General features: G+C 39.3%; 1 protein-coding gene across 1 annotated transcript in view; it reads left to right on the forward strand.

Moving 5' to 3' along the window:
* The window catches only part of LOC122540996 (protein FAM227B-like), a 298,901-nt gene that overhangs the window by 262,094 nt on the left and 11,150 nt on the right, over positions 1-25,657 (forward strand). Inside the window, exons 11-14 of the mRNA XM_043677409.2 lie at positions 8,164-8,279; positions 10,269-10,429; positions 17,340-17,417; positions 17,769-17,843. Coding sequence (XP_043533344.2) covers positions 8,164-8,279; positions 10,269-10,429; positions 17,340-17,417; positions 17,769-17,843 — 430 coding nt within the window. The remainder of the gene's footprint in view (positions 1-8,163; positions 8,280-10,268; positions 10,430-17,339; positions 17,418-17,768; positions 17,844-25,657) is intronic.

A 25,657-nucleotide genomic window follows, 5' to 3' on the forward strand; every position in this document is an offset into this window, starting at 1 on the left:
CAAGGACTCTCAAATCCTTGTATCCTGTAGCTTTAAATAATATTTACTCTCCTATTCTTCATGCCAAAGTGTATAATCTCTCATTTCCCCATATTATATTCTATACACAAAATGTTTGCTCACTTAACCTGTTCTATATCTATTTGCAGACACCTTTGTATTATCCTTACCATTTGCCTTCCTTCTCATCTGCAGGCTTTGCCATAATACATTCACTTTCCTCATCCAATTCATTAATACAAATAATTTTGGCCCCAGCACTGATCCCTGTGGCACACCACTATCTTGAAAATATTCTCCTTATCCCAACTTTCTATCTTCCATTAGTTAGTCAGTCCTCTATTTATGTTACCTATAGTATATTATATAGTATAGTATAGTATATTACCTATCAATTGGGCGTTTGTCTTATTGAGCAGCCTAATGTGTGATGTTGTATCAACCATCTTCTGAAAATACAAATATATTACAGCCAATGCTTCCTCTTTATCTATCCTGTTTGTTACCTCTTCAAAGATTTCTAGTAAATTTGTAAAAAAAAAGGATTTCCCTTCATGAAGCCATGCTGATTCTACTTCATTGTATGATGTATTTCTAAGCGTTCTGCTATTACATCTTTTCTAATATACACTAACTTTTTCCTAATAACAGGTATTAAGCTACCTGACCCATAATCAGGTGCTTTTTTGTCTCTTTCCCTTTTTAAGGTGTTACCTTAACAGCTTTCCAGTCCTCCAGGACTTTCCCATAATCTAAGGATTCTGAGAAGATTACAGCCAGAGCATACACCATCTCTGTAGTTACTGCCTTTAATATTGGGGGATGCTTCCCATCGGGTCCATTAGTTTCCCTATCAGTTCTTTTCTAGTGATAGTTCTTGCATTTATTTCCTCTACTCCTTTTCCCTGTAAATATTTAGTGATTTTGGAATGCTATTAATGTCTTGTCCTGTGAAGTCTGATGCAAAGTATTTATTAAAGACCTCTGCTATTTCCCTATGGTTACCCATTACTATTTCCCCATCATCATTCTTTAAGGAGCCAATGTTGACTTTGGCTTCTGTCTTCCTTCATATATGTGAAGTGGAGGTGCTGGTGTTGGACTAGGGTGAACAAAGTTAAAAATCACATGACACCAGATTATAGTCCAACTGGTTTATTTGAAAGTACAAGCTTTTGGATCGCTGTTTCTTCATCTGGTAACTAGTGGGGCAGGATCATAGGACATAGAATTTATGGTAAAAATCATGTATCGTCAAAGAAACTCTTGCTGTCCAGCTCAATATTATTTGCAGGTTTATGCTCAGTGTTCCTCTTTTTTTGTAGTCTTTTGTTGGTTTTTAAAACTTTCCCAATTCTCTGGCTTGGCACTAATCTTTGCCATGTTGTATGTTTATTCTTTCAAGCTGATGCTATCCTTAACTTCTCTGGTTAACCATGATTGGCTTACCCCTTCTTAGAATCCTTCTTCCTCACTAGAATATCTCTTTGCTGTGAGCCTGAACTATTTTCTTAAAGGTTTGCCATTGTTCCTCAGCCAGCTTTTCTACTAAGCTCCTTGCCCAGTTCACTCCAGCCACCTCTGTCCTCATTCATTTGTAATTACCCTACTTAAGCTTAGCTCAGTTGTTTCTGACCCAAGTTCCTGTTTTCAAGGGTATCTTATTCTCTGACATCATTTATTAAACCTGCCCCATTACACTTAAACCAGTTCCAACCTACCGCGATCCCTGCTTGGATCCACAACATATTGTTCTTCAAAACTGCTCTGAATACACTCTGAATTCTTCCCCATGGCTCCCTCTGCCAATCTGATTGTCCCAATATACATGAAGATTAAAGTCACCTTTTTTTTTACTTAGCCTCATTATCTCCTGATTTATTCTTCTATAGGGTATTACTCTCAGGGAGCCTATAGACTACTCCTAGCAGTGTCTTCTTCCCCATTATATTTCTGCATCATCCAAATCAAGATTACTTCTTTCTATCATACTTAATCCATCCTGTACCAATAATGCTACCTCAGCACCCTTTCCTTCCTACCTGTACTTAGAAAAGTCACATATCTCTGAATACGTAGTTCACAGCCTTGATCTCCTAGTAACCATGTCTCTGAATTGGCTAACATCCTCCTGTTTGCTAACATGCATAATTCTGAGCCTACCTCTCTCTTCGGTCTGTGTTTGAATCTATTCAATCTAGTGTGCACCATATGCAATGCACCATTGCTTAAAATTACTCAGGATATTCTATGTGATTGATTATGTTTTCTTATTCTTCTTGATATCTCTATGGAGAGTAATAGTCTTATTTACTGCATTGTATTTCTATCGTGATTCTAATATATAATTTAACTTCTTGTTACTACATTTCTCTCCTCCTTCGAAAGCCTCCTTTTAGCTTACCTCTTTGTTAATGATTTTGGTAATCTCCAGAATTCAAATTCTGAAAAAGGGTCATTGAACTCGAAATGTTAACTCTGCTTTCTCTCCAGAGATGTTAACAGACCTGCTGAGTTTCTGCAGCAATTTCTGTTTTTGTTCCAGTTATTGATTTCAGTTTAATAACTTTCTGCGATGAGATTTGTGCTCATAAGCTGTTTTTGGAACACAAGTATCAGGCTGCCTCATTTTTGGCCTCATGTCCCTCACTGAGATTACAATTTAATTCTTCCATGTGAAAAAAATATGCTTTACATTATTATCTGATCTGTAATGATTTAACATTTAATTTCTGTATTCATCAATGGTTTACCTTCTTCCCAAAACCAGGGTGTATATTCAAGTACAAGAATCGTGCACTATGTGTCAGCCTCCAATTCAGGTCAGTTAATGTTGATTGCTCAAAGCTGACAAGAGAAGCTTTTTTCTCTTTGTAAAACTGAAGAATGGGTGGAACTTACAGAGCTTTTTCAGAGCTTACAGAATGTTTTAATTTGAATTGAAGGTTTTAAATCAGACCTTGTTTTAACTGTACAAGCAGCAGGAGAACTACCATGTCTTCAGGGTGTGTCTTCATACCTGAATCTTTGGTAATGGAACATTGGAAGCCTTTTGTATGGAGTTATTTCCAAAATTTGCACCATCAGTTCCATTAAAAATGACAACGAAGCTATTAATTGTTGCAAAGCCAAACCAGTTTATTAATGTCATAAATGTGACTAGTCCTATACCAATGTGGTTGACTCCAGTGGTTTTCTGATCGGTGTAGCAAACCATTTCTTGGCATTAAATTGGATTATGCCAATATTACCAGCAATATTCACATTGTGAGAATGAAGACAAAATTAGCATAATCAGACAGGATGTTATGGTCCAAGATGGCAGCACTAGCAAGATAAGCAGCGTTCGGCTCCTGGGCCCATGCAGTCCAGACCGGCCCATTCCACCCTTCTTTTCTTACTCTTTTTATCTTTTTTCTTTTTCTTCATCTTCTTCCAGTCGGCAGCAGTGAAGGTGACATTGTGGAGGACGGCAGCTGGAGCAGGACTCCTGGTGAGTCAGTGGAGGCCTGGCCTGGCAGCAGATCCAGGGACTCCTGGTAATGATGAGCCTGGAGCAGGGACTGCAGGTGACGGTGAGGTGGCTGCTGAAGTGGCAGTAGTAAGCTATGCCCAAAGCGGAGACTCTAGGTGTTGCCAAGGCAGCAGGAGCAATGGAGCCAAGGGCTCCAGGTTGAACTCCTGGTTATCAACGAGGCAGTGACAGCAGCTCCTGTTTGTGGTAGGCCCAGAGCTGGAGTGTCCCGGTTATCGGCAAGTTGGCGGTGGCTGTGGAGCTGGGGCTTACTGGCTGCAGGGCAAGACTGGGTCAAGCATGGGACCTGGCATCGGCAGCCTGTCGGCAAAATGGGTCCAGCGATGAAGCAATGATGCCTGAAGAGTGAGGTCTCCAATGTTGATGGGTCTAGTGCAGGTGGCAATGGGATGGCAGTACAGGTGTCATTGGCAGCTGGCTCAGGACTTGTGGTGGAGTAGATGGGATGTAGATGGACTCTCTCTTTACATCTTTTTATCCTTTTTAATCTCAAGCTATTCAAAATGGCACCAGATTATGGCATCAATTGAAGCTTTGTACTGTATTTTATGTTGGGTAAAAACAAGGACTGCAGATGCTGGAAACCCGAGTCTGAATTAGGGTGGTGCTGGAAAAGCACAGCAGGTCAGGCAGCATCCAAGGAGCAGAAAAATCGACATTTCGGGCAAAAAGGAATAGAAGCAGGAAGCCTGCAGGGTTGAGAGATTATAAAAAATTGGTCATTGTAGAGTACAAGTGACAATAAATCATCGTCATCATCGTTAGTCTTTGAAAACACTTATAAATCTAACTGGTTCAATTTAATGACCAATAATATCAAGTTTAAATCACCTGTTTCCAAATGTTAAAGGACATAGAGACAGCCAGTGGAATTGGAATAAATGGCTCATGGAGATAAAGGTTGGTACAGACATTTTTGCTTCTAAGCAAATGGTCTGGATCAATATTCTGATTGGTGGAACATTAAGACAATATTAGAGGATCAGACTTATTTTTGTCTTTTTCAGAATTTAAAAAAGGATTTGGAAGTAAATATCTAGTGATGGCCTAACTTTATAAATGAACTCTTCTGAGAATCAATTAGAAATTTCTGAAGTCATGAGATTTGCCTGAAGTTTTAAAGTGCAATTGCAGTATATGCAAATACTGAGAATACAACTAATCTAAATCTGATATTATAAGATTATCAACCAGCCAGTTTCTGTAAGAGCTTAATTATAAAATGATTACTTTATGGAACAAACACATTAAGTGCATTAATTACTTGCAAAAACAAAAATCTGGATGCTATATTCTTTCAAGTAGTTTGACATTTCAAAATAACGACTGAAAGAACTGCAGGTGCTGTAAATCAGAAACAAAAACAGAAGATGGTGGAAAAGCTGAGCAGGTCTGGCACTTTCTGTGAAACGAACTCAAAGTTAACGTTTTGGGTTTGGTGACCCTTCCTCAGTTGTTGTAGTTTGACATTTATTTCAGTACCTATGATATCTGCTGCCTCTCCTGATCTACCTTTCTATCTGTTGCCTAAGTCAGCCATTCAATCATGCACACAGATTTCTGGACTTTGATAACTCCATTACCTCTATTCTCATGCACTTTGGTCATCATGAAATCAAACCCCTGTATAGGAAAGCATTTGATATTCCTGTTTCCTGATCTTGCTGTTGGAGATCATGGCTGCTCACTTTCTACTTATAAGAGCTGATGTTAAGGTTAAGACAAGTATTTGTCCCACTATGGAACAAATAGTTCCAGAGATGTAGAGGAAAAGATAGCAAAGATGATTCTGAATAGAAACGAGAGTAACAGGTGAGTTGTTATGTGGGTCTTTAACTTTCCAAATATTGACTGGAAATACTATAATTTGAGTATTTTAGATGGGTCAGTTTTTGTCGAATGTGTGCAGAAGGGCTTCCTGACTCAGTATGTAAACAGGCTAACAAGTAATGCCACGTTGGATTTGGTACTGGGTAATGAACCCGGCCAGGTGTTAGTTTTGGTGGAAGGTGAACACTTTGGTGATAGTGACCTCAATTTCGTTACATTTACTTTAGCAATGGAAAGGGATAGGTATATACCGTAGGGCAAGAGTTATAGCTGGAGGAAAGACAATTATGAAGCGATTAGGTAAGATTTAGGATGCATAGGATGGGGAAGGAAACTACAGGGGATGAGCACAATTGAAATGTGGCGCTTATTCAAGGAACAGCTACTGTGTGTCCGTGATAAGAATGTATCAGTCAGGCAGGGAGGAAGTGATCGAGCGAGTGAAGCATGGTTTACTAAAAAGTTGAATCTCTTGTCAAGAGGAAGAAGAAGGCTTATGTGAGGATGAGACTTGTAGGCTCAGTTAGGATGCTTGAGGGTGACATGTTAGCCAGGAAGGATCAAAAGAGAGATCTAAGAAGAACCAGGAAGGGACATGAGAAGTCATTGGCAGATAGGATCAAGGAAACCCTCAAAGCTTTCTGTCGATATATCAGGAATAAAAGAATGACTAGAGTAAGATTAGGGCCAATCAAGGACAGTAGTGGGAAATTGTGTGTGAAGTACAAAGAGATAGGAGAAGCGCTAAATGAATATTTTTTATCAGTATTCACACTAGAAAAAGACAATGTTGTCGAGGAGAATACTGAGATACAGGCTACTTGGGATTGAGTTTCACAAGGAGGAAATGTTAGCAATTCTGGAAAGTGTGAAAATAGCTAAGGCTCCTGAGCCAATGGGATTTATCCTAGGATTTTCTGGGAAGCCAGGGAGGAGATTGCAGAGCCTTTGGCTTTGATCTTTGTGTCATCATTGTCTACAGGAATAGTGCCAGAAGACATGAGGATAGCATATGTTGTCCCCTTGTTCAAGAAGGGAAGTAGGGACAACCCTGATAATTATAGACCAGTGAGCCTTACTTCAGTTGTGGGTAAAGTATTGGTAAAGTTTACAAGAAATAGGATTGTAATCATCTAGAAAATAATAAGTTGATTAGGGATGGTCAACATGGTCTTGTGAAGGGCATATCATGCCTCACAAACCTTATTGGGTTCTTTGAGAAGGTGACCAAACAGCTGTGTAAAGGTAAAGTGGTTGATATGGTGTCTCTGGATTTCAATAAGGCGTTTGATAAGGTTCCCCACAGTAGGCTATTGCACAAAATACAGAGGCATGGGATTGAGGGTGATTTAGCAATTTAGATCAGAAATTGGCTAGCTGAAAGAAGATAGACATTGGTGGTTGATGGGAAATGTTCATCCTGGTGTTTAGTTACTAGTGGGGTACCGCAAGGATCTTTTTTGGGGCCACTGTTGTTTGTCATTTTTATAAATGACCTGGATGAGGGCATAGAATGATGGGTTAGTAAATTTGTGGAATACACTAAGGTTGGTGGAGTTGTGGATAGTGCCAAAGGACGTTGCAGGTTACAGTGGAACATAGATAAGCTGCAGAGCTGGGTTGAGAGGTGGAAAATGGAGTTTAATGTGGAAAAGTGTGAGGTGATTCACTTTGGAAGGAGCAACAGAAATAATGAGTACTGGGCTAATGATAAGATTCTTGGTAGTGTAGATAAGCAGAGAGATCTCGGTGTCCATGTACATAAATCCCTGAACGTTGCCACCCAGGTTGATAGGATTGTTAAGAAGGCATACGGTGTGTTAGTTTTTATCGGTAGAGGGATTGAGTTTCAGAGGCATGAGGTCATGTTGCAGCTGTTCAAAACTCTGGTGCAGCCACACTTGGAGTATTGTGTATAGTTCTGGTCACCACATTATAGGAAGGATGTGGAAACTTTGGAAAGAAGGGAAGTAGGGACAACCCTGATAATTATAGACCAGTGAGCCTTACTTCAGTTGTGGGTAAAGTCTTGGAAAGGGTTCAGAGGAGATTTACTAGGATGTTGCCTGGTATGGATGGAAAGCCTTATGAGGAAAGGCTGAGGGGCTTGAGGCTGTTTTCGTTAGAGAGAAGAAGTTTGAGAGGTGACTTAATTGAGATATATAAGATAATCAGAGGGTGAGATAGGGTGGATAGTGAGAGCCTCTTTCCTCAGATGTGATGGCTAGCATTAGGGGACATAGCTTTAAATTGAGTGGAGATAGATATCGGACAGATGTCAGAAGTAGTTTCTTTACACAGGGGCTTGGAATGCCCTGCCTGCAACAGTAGTAGACTCGCCAACTTTAAGAGCAGTTAAATAGTCATTGGATAAGCATATGGATGAAAATGGAATAGTGTAGGTTAGATGAGCTTCAGATTGATTCCACACATCGGTGCAACATTGAGGCTGAAGGGCCTGTACTGCACTGTGATGTTCTACGTTCTATTTCTGGATAGATTTTTTCCCAGAACTATCTTTATTGAGTGATTTTTATTTGGTGTCAGTATACAAATTTACATTGCAGTGCTCATTCCATAATATTAATTGTGAGTCGAGTGAAGGGATGCTGAGTGCGAATGTGTGAGTGGTAAAATATCTCAGATCTGTTTACTGAATCTCGTTGGAGTAAACAAAACTGAAGCAAGTGAAACAGACCCGCTTGTGACTTCTGATTTTGTAATTTCACAAAGGAAATACCTAATCTTTTAAACTAAGGAATAACTGTAAGCATTGATCAATGTCTTCTACTTTCTAGCTAAGTTGACTTTGGATTTTGACCTTGATGAGCTAACGAAAGAAGATGCAAGAAATCTGATCCAGAAAGATATGTTAACTCCAAAAACCACAAGTACACTTCATGCTAAGACTGAGGTACATTTATCAGAGACTTTGCTTGAAAAGGCATCAAAGGCTTTGGGGCCAGGGAGGGATGTTCAGCTATATGATAATGGTGGAGAAGCTGCACTTACCAATGTCCAGGTAAAAAGCAGGAATTATGTCTCTCATCGAATGTTGTATGGGCTTTAGCTCCCTTGTTGCCTATTCAAGTTGCCTAAAACTGTTTGAAGTTACCAAACAATAAACCCATCCCAAAAATTTAGGACCCATGTTTGTGTAAGTTGTGTAAAGGCAATATCCTTTACTTAAAGAAAAAGAAAGCAATATTAAAGCCAAACTACAGCATTTATCTTTCACAATAAAAGATATATTTAAATCTGAGTCCTGCTCACAATGTTATAATGCAGTATAAAGTCGTACAATGGTCTTAAAAGGTCACCTTGTCAATTAGTGATTGATGCACAATCCTTTTGATTGCACGTTAACTTCAAGCTAACTTTTATTTTACGAACATTTTTCCAGCTGAATTCATGACTGTTTATTTAGAGTGACATGGCATCAGATTTTCCTTTAGATGTGGGGCTGTAATTACATTCTTTTGTTTTGCATTTTCTCTTTTTACCATGTATAACAGATCTTCTGTCAATGTGTTTGGCAAGGAAACTAATTCTGAACCACTGCTGAAGATATAGAGTCATAGAGATGTACAGCATGGAAACAGACCCTTCGGTCCAACCTGTCCATGTCGACCAAATATCCCAACCCAATCTGGTCCCACTTGCCAGCACCTGGCCCATATCCCCCCCCCACCAAACCCTTCCTATTCGTATAGCCATCCAAGTGCTTCTTAAATGTTGCAATTGTACCAGCCTCCACCACATCCTCTGGCAGCTCATTCCATACACATACCACCCTCTGCATGAAAACGTTGCCCCTTAGGTCTCTTTTATATCTTTCCCCTCTCACCCTAAACCTATGCCCTCTAGTTCTGGACTCCCCGACCCCAGGGAAAAGACTTTGTCTATTTATCCTATCCATGCCCCTTATAATTTTGTAAACCTCTATAAGGTCACCCCTCAGCCTCCGACGCTCCAGGGAAAACAGCCCCAGCTTGTTTAGCCTCTTCTTGTTAGCTCAAATCCTCCAACCCTGGCAACATCCCTGTAAATATGCCAGAGTGCCAGGGGTAAAAAACCTCCTCTAAATTTCTCTCTTTCATTTGGAGTCCCACTGGCAACACAGCACAGGGGTGATCGTGCACTCCACTTAGAGAGTCGTCAATGCAAATGTTTGTCCCACTACTTTTTGAGAAGGTCTTGCATTTATATAGCACCTTTTACAAACTCAGTATTTCACAAAACACTTTGCAGTGAGGTACTCTTGATATGTAGTCACTGTTGTAATGTCTTTCTTATTGTGTATGTATGATGTATTACTATCGTATTAGCAGGACCTTTGAATTTTAGTATGCTGTTTTATGGAAAACAATTCGCTTTAGTGATGCTGTTTTAAGGTCATTCTGATGAAAATATAGTCTTCTCAGTTGGTGAATATTGAAATTAGGTGCAATTAGAACCTTTATTTCTTCTTTTTCCTCAGTACTAGTCATATTGCCTTTTTGTTACAGCATCTATCTATCCTGAAGCAAGTTTAGTGTTCTAGTCTCATGGTAACCCCTTCCAATCATTAATCATTGTGTGGAATTTTTAAAAATGTTCCTGCTGTCTGTACTAAGTTTTCTCTTTATCATCTTGAACCTCTGCACTTCTTTCATGCTGTTCTGCATGTTCTTCATCCTTTTTCAGATGCCCTCACAGACGTCTGTTTCCAAGCTGAAGAACTCTTGCTTACTAAATTATTCTGTATATTGTAGTGTACTCAAGCTTATCTTGATTAATTAGTTCAGCCAATATAAATCATGAAATACTCAAGTCATTGATAAGAAAAAGAAAGTTCTGAATGGTTTATTTCATTACATTTTTAATCAATTAATAAACTGATCTTAACTGTTTCTTTTCACAGTCATCTTATGTTGGCCACGGTCCTGAATTTCAACATATACTTTTAAGACTTTCTGGTCACAGCCCTCTGGTTGCTCACTTTCTGAACATGAAAAAGATTGCAGGTAGAAGTTTGAGCACCGCAGGACCAAAAATGATTTGCACTGAAATTTCCAAAAATCCATATCCTTTAAGGCTCAGGATATTATTTTGCAATGTCATCTCTTCATATCTTTCTATGAAAGTATTATTTTACAGTGTCCTCATCAATGGTGAAATGATAATCTTTTCCTTTCAGCAACAGTATTCCTGTCCAGATGTAGATGTGGTGCATTTGAATTAAGCTTGATAGCCTCAGTAGCTGCTAGTTGCACCGGCAAATTAAACTTTATTCAATCATAACCATTTTCAATATATGCAAGATTATTTTATGCATCTTAAGTATGTTAAAGCAAAGACATTTAAAGGTAAGGAACTAAAATTTCTATGGCAATTTATTACAACTAGGGCAACTAGGGTCAGGAAATAAATTCTGGCCAGTCAGCCAGCAACACCCAAATCCGACGTTGAATTTAAAAATAAAACTCGAATATAAATTGTGATCCATGAAGTATGTAGCATTGGGCTGAATACTTCTATGATTTTCATAAATTGTGTCACAATAGTGGGACCATAACTATTACCATCAAGGGATGGGAAAGATAATAATAATGGTCACCATTGTCCTTTTGGACCATAGGCTGCTCTGTCATTAGACAGAGACTACTAATGGTGGTTTAACCTGAGGGTCACCATGTCTCAGGTGAGGAAGGGGTAGAGAAGGAGAGTTCTTCTTGGTAACCTCAGCCAGTATGAGTCAGTGAGTTCATTTGGTTCAACAGCTGGTTGGTAATGCAGAGTAATGCCAACAGCATGGTCTCAAGTAATAATTATAAAGGTCTTAAAAGTTGTTAAGTTGTCACAACACAGTTCAATATCTTAGCTTAATTTGAGACTCATCTGATTTTAGATTGTAAAAGTAAAATTACTCACAAGACTGATAAAATAATCAGATTAGGATTATGTCTCTTTCAGTGATTTGAGCTTCATAAATCAATACAGTTATGTGAGATGTGCTCTGTACTTTTGTGACATTTCTTAATGTAATATTCAACAAAATAATTTGTCCTTGAGATTTTCATGTTTTTTTAGCAACACCATCATTAGGTGAAATATGATAGAAGAAAATATCAAATGTACAACATGTAGTCGTGTTGTCACTAAATTATATCTGTTGTCCCTTGATACAATGTAGGCATCATTGTTTACATATTAAACTAATGATGTTCGGAACTAAATATCATCATCTTAATTAGTTCTATCCTTCCTAAATGTATAATTGCTTCCAGCAGGCAGGTTTGGCAGATAGTCATGTCAAATTAAGACCTAGCTTTGTATCCCCAAGGCAGTGTCTTCATTCAGATCATCTTTGTTATTGTCCTTAAAGCCATTGCCTTCCTATATGTGATTGAATACTCCCAGAAGATAATTTACAGCTGGGATTATTATTCCTCATTTTGGCTGGCTACATCAACTTTAAGGGCTGAATGTAACATATCTTGGCCAAGTTGCATCAAGTTTTTTTGACGGATCTCAGTCCGTGGTCTGGGGATTTTCTTGCCATATCTTAACAAACTTGCCTTATTAACTCCCTAACCTGCCTTCATGATGGCATTCCTTATGTCATACTCCAGCCCTGTAATAACATGTACCATTCCAGAAACAACTCACCACCCAGTGGATGTTTGCCCAAAGACTGCTGTGCACTCAGACAAGTGTTTGATTTCTAATATTACCCCACACTGGCAATGCCACGGCCTTGCAACCACACAGCGTATGGCACATAGCCAGTATGACTGACATTCCCTCACACATTCAATCCCAAACTCTCACCCGAGTTTAACCACCAGGCCACACAGTGTATGTAGCTATATCCTGTCTAAACACCTTAAGTTAATGCTACACTGTCCTAATGCCTACTGGTGACTCAAAACTAGTTATTGTCCAGTAGGAGAAAATCACACACAGGCAAGGAATGGACAAATTAAAACATTTTTTATGTAAACAGTAAAGGCGCGCACGAACAAAACAATACAAACTTAATAAAAACCTGAAGAACTGCGGATGGTGTAAATACGAAACAAAACCAGAAATTGGTGGAAAAGCTGAGCAGGTCTGGCAGCATAGAGTCACAGAGATGTACAGCATGGAAACAGACCCTTCAGTCCAACCCGTCCATGCCGACCAGATATCCCAACCCAATCTAGTCCCACCTGCCAGCCCCCGGCCCATATCCCTCCAAACCCTTCCTATACATATACCCATCCAAATGCCTCTTAAATGTTGCAATTGTACCAGCCTCGACCACTTCATCTGGCAGCTCATTCCATACACATACCACCCCGTGTGTGAAAAGGTTGCCCCTTAGGTCTCTTTTATATCTCTCCCCCCTCACCCTAAGCCTGTGGCCTCCCCACACCAGGGAAAAGACTTTGTCTATTTATCCTGTCCATGCCCCTCATAATTTTGTAAACCTCTATAAGGCCACCCCTCAGCCTTCGATGCTCCATGGAAAACAGCCCCAGCCTATTCAGCCTCTCCTTATAGCTCAAATCCTCCAACCCTGGCAGCATCCTTGTAAATCTTTTCTGAATCCTTTCAAGTTTCACAACAACCCTCCAATTGGAAGGAGACCAGAATTGCACACAATTTTCCAACAGTGGCCTAACCAATGACCTGTACAGCCGCAACGTGACTTCCCAACTCCTGTACTCAATACTCTGACCAATAAAGGAAAGCTTACCAAACACCTTCTTCACTATCCTATTTACCTGCAACTCCACTTTCAAGGAGCTATGAACCTGCACTCCAAGGTGTCTTTGTTCAGCAACACTCCCTAGGACCTTACCAGTGTATAAGTCCTGCTAAGATTTGCTTTCCCAAAATGCAGCACCTTGCATTTATCTGAATTAAACTCCGTCTCATCAGCCCATTGGCCCATCTGTGCAGAGAAATCCGAGTTAACATTTTGGATCGATTGACTCTTCCTCAGAACTGTTCTGAGGGAGGGTCACTGAACCCAAAACGTTAACTTGGATTTCTCTGCACAGCTGCTACCAGACCTGCTCAGTTTTTCTAGTAATTTCTGTTTTTGAATATAAACTGAAGTTTGCCCTGAAAATGCAAACCAGATTTCAGCATTATGACCAATAACTATTTTATGGTACAGGTTGGTTTGGTGCATCCAGCCATCTATTGGAAGAAGGTGTCAATGACATCTTGTCTGGCTTGCAGCTGAGTTCCATCTCCCCCAAGCCTTGTCCTCCTCCTTGGTTCCATTTCCTCCCATTCCTCCAGTTCCTCAGCATCCAGCGTATCACTTTGTTGCATGTTGCAATTGTGGAGAGATAGCATGCCACAATGATGCAGCAAATGCTGTTTGGACTGTATGGAGGCCACCCACAAACCAGTCCCATACTCTACTCCACCATGATCCTGCTATTATGTCTACACTCTGCATTAGGGGTGGAGCGGGTTTATATAATTGTGTCATGAGCAATGGACGTAATGATTAGCCCTTGTTCCCCAGTAACCAATCTTGTAAGCCACCTGGAATCTCTAAAACACCAGGCACATGAGAATGCTCCAGGATGTAGAAGTTATAGCAACTGCCAGGGTAGCAACTCCAGCAAACGGTAACAATGGTCACAGGTGACCTGAACATTAAATTAATTGAACTCTTTCCTATTAATGAATTCTGCAGCATTGTTATATAACCCTGTCAATATGACATGTGTGCAGATGATGGGAGACACCAGCCATGTTCCCAAATCCTACTGCCTACACTTCAACACTGAGTTCATCATTGGAGAACAGAATGCACTGCTATTATCTTACACAGATGGATTCAATCACTGCCCTGATGTATTTGTGACAACATCCTACGGGATCCTGATTGATTTGATTTGATTTATTGTTGTCAAATATACTGAGACACAGTGAAAACTATTTTGTGAGCTGTATAGGCCAATTGCACCATACAAAATGCATCAGGTAGCAGAACAGAGTGCAGAATATGGTGTTACATCCGCAGAGAAGGTGCAGGGAAAGAGATCAACATTAACATTTGAGAGGTCTGTTCAAAATTCTGATAACTGTGGGGAAGAAGCTGTTCTTGAATCTGTTCATACCTGTATTCAAACTTCTATATCTTCTGCCCAACGGAAGAGGATGGAAGACAGTATAACTGGGATAGGAGGGTCTTTTATTATATTGGTTGTTTTCCTGAGGCAGCAGGAAGTATAGATGGAGTAATGGCTGGAAGGCTGGTTTGTGTGATGGAGTGGGCTGTGCTCACAACTCTCTGTAGTTTCTAGCTGTCTTGGGAAGAGCAGTTGCCGTACCAAGCTGTGATGCAACCAGATAGAATGCTTCTATGGTGCATCTATAAAAATTGGTAAGAGTCTTTGTGGGCATACTCAATTTCCTCAGCCTCCTGACTAAGTAGAGCTCTTGTTGTGCTTTATTGGCACTGCCACTTGCTCATTCCCAGGAAATAATATTCCATACCCACTCCATAAAAGATGGAATGGGATGCTCCCAACATCAAGATAGTATTCACCAAACTTCTTGTCCAATTTTGCTACAAATCTCACCATAACCCACATCATCCTATAAGACTCTCCCACAACATTAGCATAACTCTAATTGAAATTCTTCAAGACTATATGCTTTAGATTGCAATATTTTCTGCAAGTGATCATGCCTATATTATAATGGCTGGGCTGAGAAACTTTCATTGTCACCAAATCTACATGCTGGTATTAGTCTAAGCTACAGATACATGGGAACATCACAACCTGCAAGTTCCCTCCAAGCCACTCACCATCCCGACATGAAAATATTTCTCCCGTTTTTCACTATCATGGGGTGAAAATCCTGGAATTCTCTCCCTAGGGGCATTGTGGGTCTAACTACACCACATGTGCTGGTCAAAAAGGCAACTCACCATCACCACCTCAAGGACTACTAGGGACAGGCAATAAATACTGACCAGCCAGTAATACTTATATCCTTTAAAATATAAATATATTTTAAAATAAATTTTTAAAAAATACCCGAGAGAGAAGAGCAAAAAAAAGATTAAATCATGATTAACAGCAAATGGGTTTTTTGATATTTTACTGAAGAGCTAGTTACATTATATTGGAGATATTTGATGGTCTCTTGTGAGACATCAGGCTCGACTTAAGACTAAGTTCATATTACTGTGACTGAAATATGTTCGTACAGCTTTGGGAACAAATACAGAATTGATTGGCTCCTCCCAATGGGCAGAGCTCAGCATGTGATATCAGTTAACCATTTCAGGTATTAACTAACTTATGTATAACATCCTGGAGCAGTGGTTTAATGAAAAAAGAACAGAGTATCTTCATGAATGAATTACAAGATCAAAGTTGTCAGAGTTTTCTTATAGTAAAGCATTGTAGTTATATAATTTTATCTGACATCATGCATTAAAAAGATGAAGTATTGTGACATTATGGGGAGGATAGACAAGCAAGGTGGACATCCTAAGATTGAGTAACTTTGTGTTGTTGTAATGGCATGTTGTTGTCTTTGTGCTGTTCAAATTGTGTAAGGCAGCCCCAGTTTCATGTAAGGCATGTTGGTACCCTTAGTGTGATCACATTGATTTGGTCTCCCTAATAGATTGTCTGGTAGTCCCAACTAGAGAGAATTCATCCCTATTTTGATCGGCTAAATCACCTGAAGATTAAAAGAATTGTAGGGAGGTGCTTTACCACATCACCAGATTTCGTTTTGCAGCCAACAATGAGAGTTAAACTAACTGAGAACATGGCAAAGAAGCAGAATTGGCAATAGTAAAAAAAACTTGGACTCTTAATTTTACATCTACCTCACATTTCGACAGATTTTTTGTGTCTCACTTCCAAGTTGTTAACCTAAAGAAAATTCCAGGCCATTTTCTCAGATTCAGGTGGTTATTGATTGTTTTTGGACCAGGCTAGAAATTCCACAGAAAGAAGAATTCACAAAAATCCATGCTTATATGTTAGACCCAGACGATGATACAATAAAATGATCTTCTATTAACCACTATCAGGACTGATCAAAAACCGAGTTTAATTCCATTGCCTGATGCTCGTTGCTGTCAGCAAAATACATTTTACAGCCTGTTCTAACTAGTAAACTACCTTCAGATCAACTGAAATAGACTAAAATAAGCTTCACCAAATTCAGATTTTTTTTGATTTAGACAAAAAGAATATAAAATCTACACATTTTGCTTGATATTCCAACAGACCATGCTTTTAAAAATCTTATATGGAAACAAAGCTATTCCGAAAGAATATTGCAAAAAGTATGCTTGTGTGAAAATTTGACTTTTCAAACAAAAATCAAAAGCCTTTGTTAGAGCTGAAAGTTGCCAGTGTCAGATGGAGGTTGTACTAAAGGCAATTTATAGCCTACATGTTCAGTCACCAATGAATGTTGCAACTGTGATGAAATTATTCTTATTCTTTAAGTAAGTACTGTCATCTTGTTGCCATGCCAATTTGCTCTAGTGTTGAAGATTATCCATTATGGTTTATCTTTTTAGCAACCTGAACTATTAATTCACAATGTGCTGGGGAGGCTAACATGGTGGTATCAACTGCTGGAAAGACTATTCAGCCAAATGAAAGCCCGCAGCACAAGAATCTAATTTGGGTCTGCATTTTTAAGTTTTGAATTAATTTGTTGCTGATTAAACTTTCAGTGCTAAGCCTTGACCTTTAATGAAACTATGGTTTTGTTCATCATCCCAGGAGGCTTCAAATTATGTTGAGTTGCTCATAACTGATTTGGACCCCACTTTAAAAAAAATTCTCATGTTGCTTTTGGCTCCATTTTCTTAACTTGTCTTCTGTCTTTAAGTATAAAATTGCAAGATGAATGAGAAAATAAAAACAAAGCAATTACTACCCAAGGATACTAAATAGTCTTAAAGTAGTTATCGTTTTAACTTTAACTGAATCCAGTGCACGCCACCCTCTCCAACCTATCAAGATCTAATCAAAGAAACAAAGAAACAAAGTAAAGAGCGCCACCAGAAAATCATTGAGTAAGTTAAAAATCTACATGTATTTTATTTTAGGTTACACTGTCACCACATTGATTCTTATTTTAAAAAATAGTTTAACCATTTTGATTTCAAAGTAAAGGTTATATTTTAAGTTTAAAGTTTACATTGAGTTTTAACTGTTGCGCTAATTGAACGCATGTACTTGGATGCTGCCTGAACTGCTGTGCTTTTCCAGCACCTCTAATCCAGAATCTGGTTTCCAGCATCTGCAGTCATTGTTTTTCCACATGTACGCAGCATATCCTATACAATTAATGGTGTTCTGCGCAGTGATTACTAAATAATTCACTCGTATCTCTTCTGCATTTTATCTTTTCCTCTGTCTTTTAGTTTACACGAGCAAACCCAAAAGGCACTTGCAACATTAAGAAGGGAACGAATCCAGTTTAACAACAAAATAGACAGGTTTGTACTACTTTTGTACAAAATTCTATTGATGAGCAAGAAATATTTATATTGCCTGAAGTAATGAAATAGCAATCGCTGACTCAAAATTAGAATGCTGCTTTTGTGAGAACTTAGCAGTGAAATGAGAAAAGTGCATACTTTTGATGCAATCTTTGGGCTCTTTCAATACAACATTTGGAATGCAATATATTCATGTCAAAAACTGATGTTATACTTTAGGTAATCTATTCCTTTTTAAGTGGAATGGCTTCCATAACAGCAAGAGAAATACAGTACAGAAAGTTATGACTGACATTATGGAGCTCAATTAAGTTTATTAATAGACTTACAGGAGATTGTGAAGGTAAAACCTCTGGAATTGTTTCAGGAACAAATTGATGTTTCTGACTGTATGTTCATCAGATTGCAGAATAATTATAAACTTGCTGATATCTGTCCCAAATTTGCCTTTTATGTGTTTGAATCCATCGCCTCATTGTACTACTCATTTAACATAATAGGAATTTTCCAGATAAAGCTGTTCTGCAGAGTCAATTATCTTATACACCTCAATAAGCTTACCTCTCAGACACCTCCTTTCAATGGTGAGGCAGGTCATAGAGCACAGAAACAGATCCTTGGTCCAACTCATCCATGCTGACCAGATATCCTAAATAAACCTGGTTGCATTTGGCCCATATCCCTGTAAACCTTTCCTATTTGTATACCCATCTAAATGCCTTTTAAAGATTGTAATTGTACCAACCTCCACCACCTCCTCTGGCAGCTCATTCTAAACATGCAACACTCTCTGCATGAAAGAATTGCCCCTTAGGTTCCTTTTAAATCTTTCCCCTCTCACCTTAAACCTATCCCCTCTAGTTTTCGACTTCCCCACCCTGAGGAAAAGGTCTATTTACCCTCTCCATGCCACTCATGACTTTAAAAACCTCTATAAGGTCATCCCTCAGCCTCCCATGCTCCAGGAAAAATAGCCCCAGTCTTTTCAGCTTTTCCCTATTGTTCAAACCCTCCAACCCTGGCAACAACTTTGTAAATCTTTTCTGAACCCTTTCAAGTTTCACAACATCATTCCTATAGCAGGAGTCCAGAATTGCACACAGTATTCCAATAGTGGCCTAACCAATGTCCTATACACACAACATGACCTCCCAACTTCTATACTCAATTCGTTGATCAATAAAGGGAAGCATACCAAATGCCTTCTTCACTATCCTATCCAGTTCACTTTCAAGGAACTGTGAATTTGCACTCCAAGATCTCTTTGTTCAGCAACACTGCCTTCAGGATTCCTTCTAATAACTTGTCCGCCACCACTTTCAGGCTCACCGGTCTATAGCTTCCTGGCTTTTCCTTACCACCATTCTTAAATACTGGGACCACATTAGCCAGCCTCCAGTCTTTCGGCATCTCGCCTGTGACTATTGATGATACAAATATCTCAGCAAGGAGCCCAGCAATCTTTTCCCGAGCTTTCCACAGAGTTCTAGAGTACACCTGATCAGGTCCTGGGGATTTATCCACTTTTATGCATTCAGAATGTGGACATTTTTCAATTTTAATTTTCATATTTATTTCCCCAAGTTCTCTATCTTCCATATCCTTCTCCACAGTAAACACTGATGCAAAATATTCATTTAGCATCTTCCCCATCTCCTACAGTTCCACACATAGGTGGCCTTGCTTATCTTTAAGAGGCCCTATTCTCTCCCTAGTTACCCTTTTGTCCTTAATATATTTGTAGAATCCCTTTGGATTGTGCATAACTCTATCTGCCAAAACTATGCAGATGATGAGGAAAGTTGGTTGTCAATGTCAACCTAGACTAGACAAAGCCATTGATAAGCTTCAACTAATGGTATGTTATTAATGGGCCCCAATGTTTACCAGGGTGAAGAATATCTCTACCCTGGTGAAAATATCAGAAGTCAGGAATCCAAAAACCCACCTCCAAACCTGATGTCTCTCATTTTCATCGGGGTGGATTGGGGGCTGAGTTGCATGCATACATAGTTCTCAGAGACAACTGGCCATTTAAGTGGTGAAGGCCTCCATTTAAATTGGATTTCCTTATATCTGGAACTTGAAGTATGGAGATTGGGCTAGGTAAGAGCAGGTCTGTTTACGGTACATTTATCTTGTATAGATAGATACCCCTTTGAAAAAATTACCACTATAGATATGATCTTAGGTCACTCTGGAGGTGAGGGGTCAGGAATTCTTTTGTTCGGAGAGGTCAGGTGCCCTTTGGGACTGTGGAGAAGATTGTACATTAATGGTGCATAGAGCCCTTGGAACTGTTCAACTTGTTAAGACTTATTTACGTGTGAGAACCTGTCCAGAAGTGACAAGAAATGTTGATCTATTAAGAAGTGTCAGGAAGTGTCAAAATTTTTATTTATGAGTGATGTTTTTCTCCATTGTGTACAGGCCGCAATATAGAAATTTAAGTGATATAACTATAGTTTGTTCCCTCTGTGCATGGATATTTGTTTTTTGTTTTTAAATTCATTCATGTGTGTGAGCATGCTGGCTAAGCCTGTATTTTTTTTGTCCATCCCTAAATGCACGGAGTGTTGGTAGGAGAGTTTCCTTCTTAAACCACTTTAGTACATGGTGTGTCAGAACATCCTCAATACTATTAGAGAGGATTTTGAAACGGTGACAGTGTTGGAATGGCAATATAATACAAGATTAGGATGGTGTGTGGCTTGGAGGAAAACTTGCAGATGGTCGTGTTCCCATCCGTGAGGGCTCTCAGAATGACTTGTATCTTCCCTTTTTCGGAGAGGTATGGTACTCCTTTGCATCTGGTGCTGGGGTGCCTTTAAGGGAGGTAAGGTCTTCGGATAAGGGAAAGTCTTAGGATAAGGGGTAGCAAATTTAAGTCAGACTTGAGGAGAAACTACTTCTCAAGGGTTGTGAATCTGTTGAGTTCACTACCTCAAAGTGCTGTGGACGCTGGGACAGTGAGTAAATTTGAGGAGTTAGACAGATTTTTAATTGGTAATGGATTGAAGGGATATGGACAGAAGGCAGGGAAATAGGGGTGAGGAGCATACCAGCCAATTGGCCTAATTCTGCTCCTGTATCTTATGAACATCTGTAAGGTATCTTTTGGGACATGTTTGTGCATAAGTGATGCATATCCTCATTGGGACTGGCAAAGTTGTCAAAGGACTATCCAAAAATATGAGGTTAAAATGGAATAATGCTAGTCATTTCAGAATGTTTGTGGACCGGCAACTTTATCTTCTGTCAAAAATATCTCCTGTTTAATAGCCCTGCTAAATATTGATTACTTTACTTACTGTGTGGAAACAAGCCCTTCAGCCCAACAAATCCACACTGACCCGCCAAAGTGCAACCCACCCAGAACCATTCCCCTACACCTAACACTACGGGCAATTTAGCATGTCCAATTCACCTAACGTGCACATTTTTGGACTGTGGGAGGAAACCGGAGCACCCGAAGGAAACCCATGCAGACAACGTGCAAACTCCACACAGTCACCTGAGGTGGGAATGGAACCCAGGTCTCTGGCGCTGTGAGGCAGCAATGCTAACCACTATGCCACCATCCCATATTGGATGAATAGGTATAAAAGGGAAGGACAAGGGTTGATAGGTGAGGTAATATAAGTTGGCATAGGGACTACAAAAGGGTAATGGGGGTGATTGACATCATATGGGGTATTAAAGGATGTGGTAGATGGTTGGATTGGCATAAGGGTATGATGTACCATGGTTACAAGGGCATAGATGTGCAGAGAGTAATGGTGTGATAGTAGTAGGGATGTGCTATGTGCTTAATACATAATCTTATACTTTGAGTGCCGGAGTCCTCAGGGAGACATTCTACCCAGCCCACCTTGTGAACAAACAGCTACTTTAACTTTCTCTGGGTCATCTGGCTCATAATCCATCCAACCTCCAAATCTAAAATGAGAGCAACCAATTTTAAAGGTGAATTTAGGAGAGTTGGGATTTCTCCTGATTCTACCTGATCGAAGAGTGAAAATCCCGGTGATGGTATTTCCACCAGGCATCAGTCTCTCTCCTTGGATACTGTCTGACCAGCATCTGCAGTAATTTGTTCCTACATTGTGTTTAATTAATTGACTGCCACATCTCTTCAAGGAATGCCTACCCTGAAGAAGTTTTGCTCTTTCCCTCGACAGGAATTCTGGTTATCTCTTTCACTGACTGCATCTCTATTGCTTTCCACTTCACTGCTGGTATTCAACAAGGTATTTGCCAAATCTCGCTTATCTGAACTATCAACATCTTTTCTCCGCCAGCACTCTACACCCCACCACTGCCACAGATAGACAGGGTGATAAAGAAGGTGTTTGGCACACTTGCCTTTATTGCTCAGAACATTGAGTAAAGGAGTTGAGGCGCCATGTTGCAGTTTGTTCAGGACATTGGTGAGGCCACTTTTGGAGTACTGTGTACAATTCTGGTCGCCCTGCTACGGGAAGGTTATTATTAAATTAGAGAGAGTTCAGAAAAGATTTACAATTACGTTACCGGAACTGGATTGTTTGATTTATAAAGGCTGGATAAACTGGGATTTTTTTCCACTAGAGCACTGGAGGTTGAAAGGTGACCTTATAGAAATTTATAAAATCATGAGGGACATAGATAAGGTGAATAGGAAATGTCATTTCCCTGGGGTGTGGGACTTCAAAACCAGAAGGCATAATTTTAAGGTGAGAGGAGAAAGATTTAAAAGGGGCCTAAGGGGCAACTTTTTAATGCAGAATGTAGTTTATATGTGGAAAGAACTGCCAGAGGAAGTGGTAGATGCAGGTACAGTGACAGCATTTAAAAGACATTTGGACATGTGCATGAATAGGAAAGGTTTAGAAGGATACGGGTCAAATGCTGGAAAATGGTACTCGTTTAGTTTGAGAAATTTGGTCAACATGGACAAGTTCGACCAAAGGGTCTCTTTCCATGCAGTATGATTCTATAAGTTTCAATTAGATCACCCCTCAGTCTTCTCAACTCTGATGAATAAAGGCCTAATTCATTTGGTCAATCTTGATTTGTCATCCCTTCTTAAATAGGGGGGCAAAACTGTACACAGTGCTCCAGCTGTAGCCTCACCAATACCCTATCCAGTTGTAACAAGACTTCCCTATTTTAAAACTCGAAACCCCAGCAATAAATGGCAAAATTCTATTTATTTTAATTACTTGCTGCACCTGCAAGCTAACATTTAGTGTTTCAGGCACAAAACACCCAGATCCCTCTGTGCTGAATATTTCTGGAGTCTCCCCAATAAAACGTCTGCCTTTTATTTCTTCCTACCAGTGCTTGACTTCACACTTTCCTGCACTAAACTCCATCTGCCAGGGATTTGCCCACTCACCCAAGCTATCTATATTCTCTAACAAAATTCTTATTTCCTCATCACAACATGTCCTCCCTCCTAATTTTGTATTGTCAGCAAATTTGGATATTTTACATCTGCCCCCTGCTCAAGTCCATAATATAGATGGGTAATGATTGAGACCCTAGGACTGATCCTTGTGGTAATCCATTTGTTACATATTTCCAACCTGAAAAAGACTCATTAACCCTGGTTCTTCTTCTCTGTCTGTTAACCAATCCCCAATCTATGCTAATACATTACCCACAATACCATGAGCTCCTACTTCATGCAGTAACCGTTTACATAGCATCTTATTAAATACCTTCTGGAAATCCAAAAACATCACATTTACCATTTCTCCTTTATTGACTCTGCTTGTTAAATTGACAAACAGCTGTCACAAATATGATTTCACTTTCTCAAAACCATGTTGACTTTGACTGCATTGTTATGAACTGCTATTTCTCCCTTAGTAATAGACCAGCATTTTTCCAATGACAGATGTTAGACTCCTGTTGTTTCTGCTTCCTGTCTCCCTTCCTTCTTGGAAAGCATCACATTAGTAGCTTTCCAATCCACTGGAACCCTCTTGAAGTCAAATGGGTTTTAGAATATTTTGTCAGTGCTTCCCCTGTCTCTGTAGCCACTTCCTTTAAAACCTTGAGTGCAGTTGCTCAGGTCCTGGCCACTTGTCTGCCTTCAGTTCCAATAGTTTGTCAAATATTTTGTCCCCCAGGATAGAGACTGTTACAGTACCTTTCCTCCCATTAGCACCTTACTAGTCTAATGCCTTTGGAATGTCTATAATATCCTCTGTCATGAAGTCCATTGCAAAATATTGTTTTTAAGTTATTTGGAACTTCCCTGTTCCTTGTTATCGATGTTCTAGTTGCATTCTCAACCAACCCACAATCACATTTTACCCATAGAAGCTCTTGCTTATTGTTTTTATATTTTTTGCCTATTTAATTTCATAACAAATTTACTTCCTTATTTTTAGCTTCCTGGTCATCTGCTGCTAATTCCTAAAAAAAAATCCCAACCTCTGGCTTACCACTAGTTTTCATTGTTTTATATGCCTTAGTTTTTGATCAAATACACTCCTTGAGCGCCTTTGTTAACCATGAGTAGTTTATCCTTCTCATCAAGTTCTTCTTTTTGACCAGAATACATTTTTACTGAACATTCTGAAATGTCTGCCACTACTGACTTTCCCCTTAGTTTGTGTTCTTAGCCATCTTTAGACAACATTTTTTTCATAACTGCAGTTACTATTATTTAAGTTGAGAACCTTGATTTAAGAGCTGAGTTGTTCTACCTTAAACTAAATTTGAAATTCTCTGACATTGTGATTGCTAGCCTGCTACAACATTCTTAACTTTGAGTTTGTTTATTATTACACATTATTTATTACACATTGTTAGATCTAAAATAGCCTTTACCAATGTAGGTTACGTAATGTACTGCTCTAAGAAACAATCCCTGATGCACTTTACAGATTCATCATCCATGTTATCCTTGCCCATTCTAATTTTGTAATCAATGTACATATTAAAATCACTCGTGATACTTATACTGCCCATCCTACATGCCTCCATTGTTTCCTGATTTATACTTTGTCCTACAGTGAGGCAATGCATTGATGACCTATAGACAATGCCCAACAATGACATCCTTGCCTTGCCATCCCTTTCCCACCCAAACTGATTCTATATTATGACTTATTGCACCAATAGGACTACTCATCACCACACTGATGCTATCGTTTATTAACAGCATTACTGCACCTTTTTGTCTATTCTTCAATGCTGTTGAATATTGAGTCCTGGTCACCCTGCAATGACTATCAAGTCATATCATTTATTTCTATTTGTGCAGGTGACTGATTTACCTTGTTAAAAATACAGTGTGAATTCAGATACAAAGCTTTTACCATAATTACTTATTTTGGTTCTAATTTCCACTGCACTCTTCTGCATTTGTTTTCTGCCGCTTCCTATCACACTTCCATTGTTTGTTTGTTCACTGTCCAGCACCTTTTCTCTGTTGTTTATTTTGATTCATTTTATATCCAGAAGTGCTCTTACACACAACTGAACTTTCTTTTCCCATCACCGAATCACCTGTGATACTTTTTTTTACCTATTAACCACCATCAGTAAATCGCCTGTGTTTCCAAGTGAATAATTTATGTACAAAGCTCAGTAAGGGCAATGCAAACCATCAAAGATAAGGGAGGGGTGTAGAGGGTCTTTTTGCTTTTTTATACTTCCCTTCACCTGTAACCTCCACCAGCTAATTAGATTAAATCCCTATCTACAACCCTAATTATTCAATTCACTCTATACTGGTCCCAGCATGGTTCTAATGAAGTCCATCCCATGGAATGGCTCTTTTTCCTCAGTGCTGGTGTCAGTGCTCCATGAAT

This window comes from Chiloscyllium plagiosum, unplaced genomic scaffold (genome assembly GCF_037043375.1).
Source record: "Chiloscyllium plagiosum isolate Xiang-an unplaced genomic scaffold, Cpla_swu_hap1 HiC_scaffold_39, whole genome shotgun sequence".
In the NCBI taxonomy this organism is placed as follows: domain Eukaryota; kingdom Metazoa; phylum Chordata; class Chondrichthyes; order Orectolobiformes; family Hemiscylliidae; genus Chiloscyllium; species Chiloscyllium plagiosum.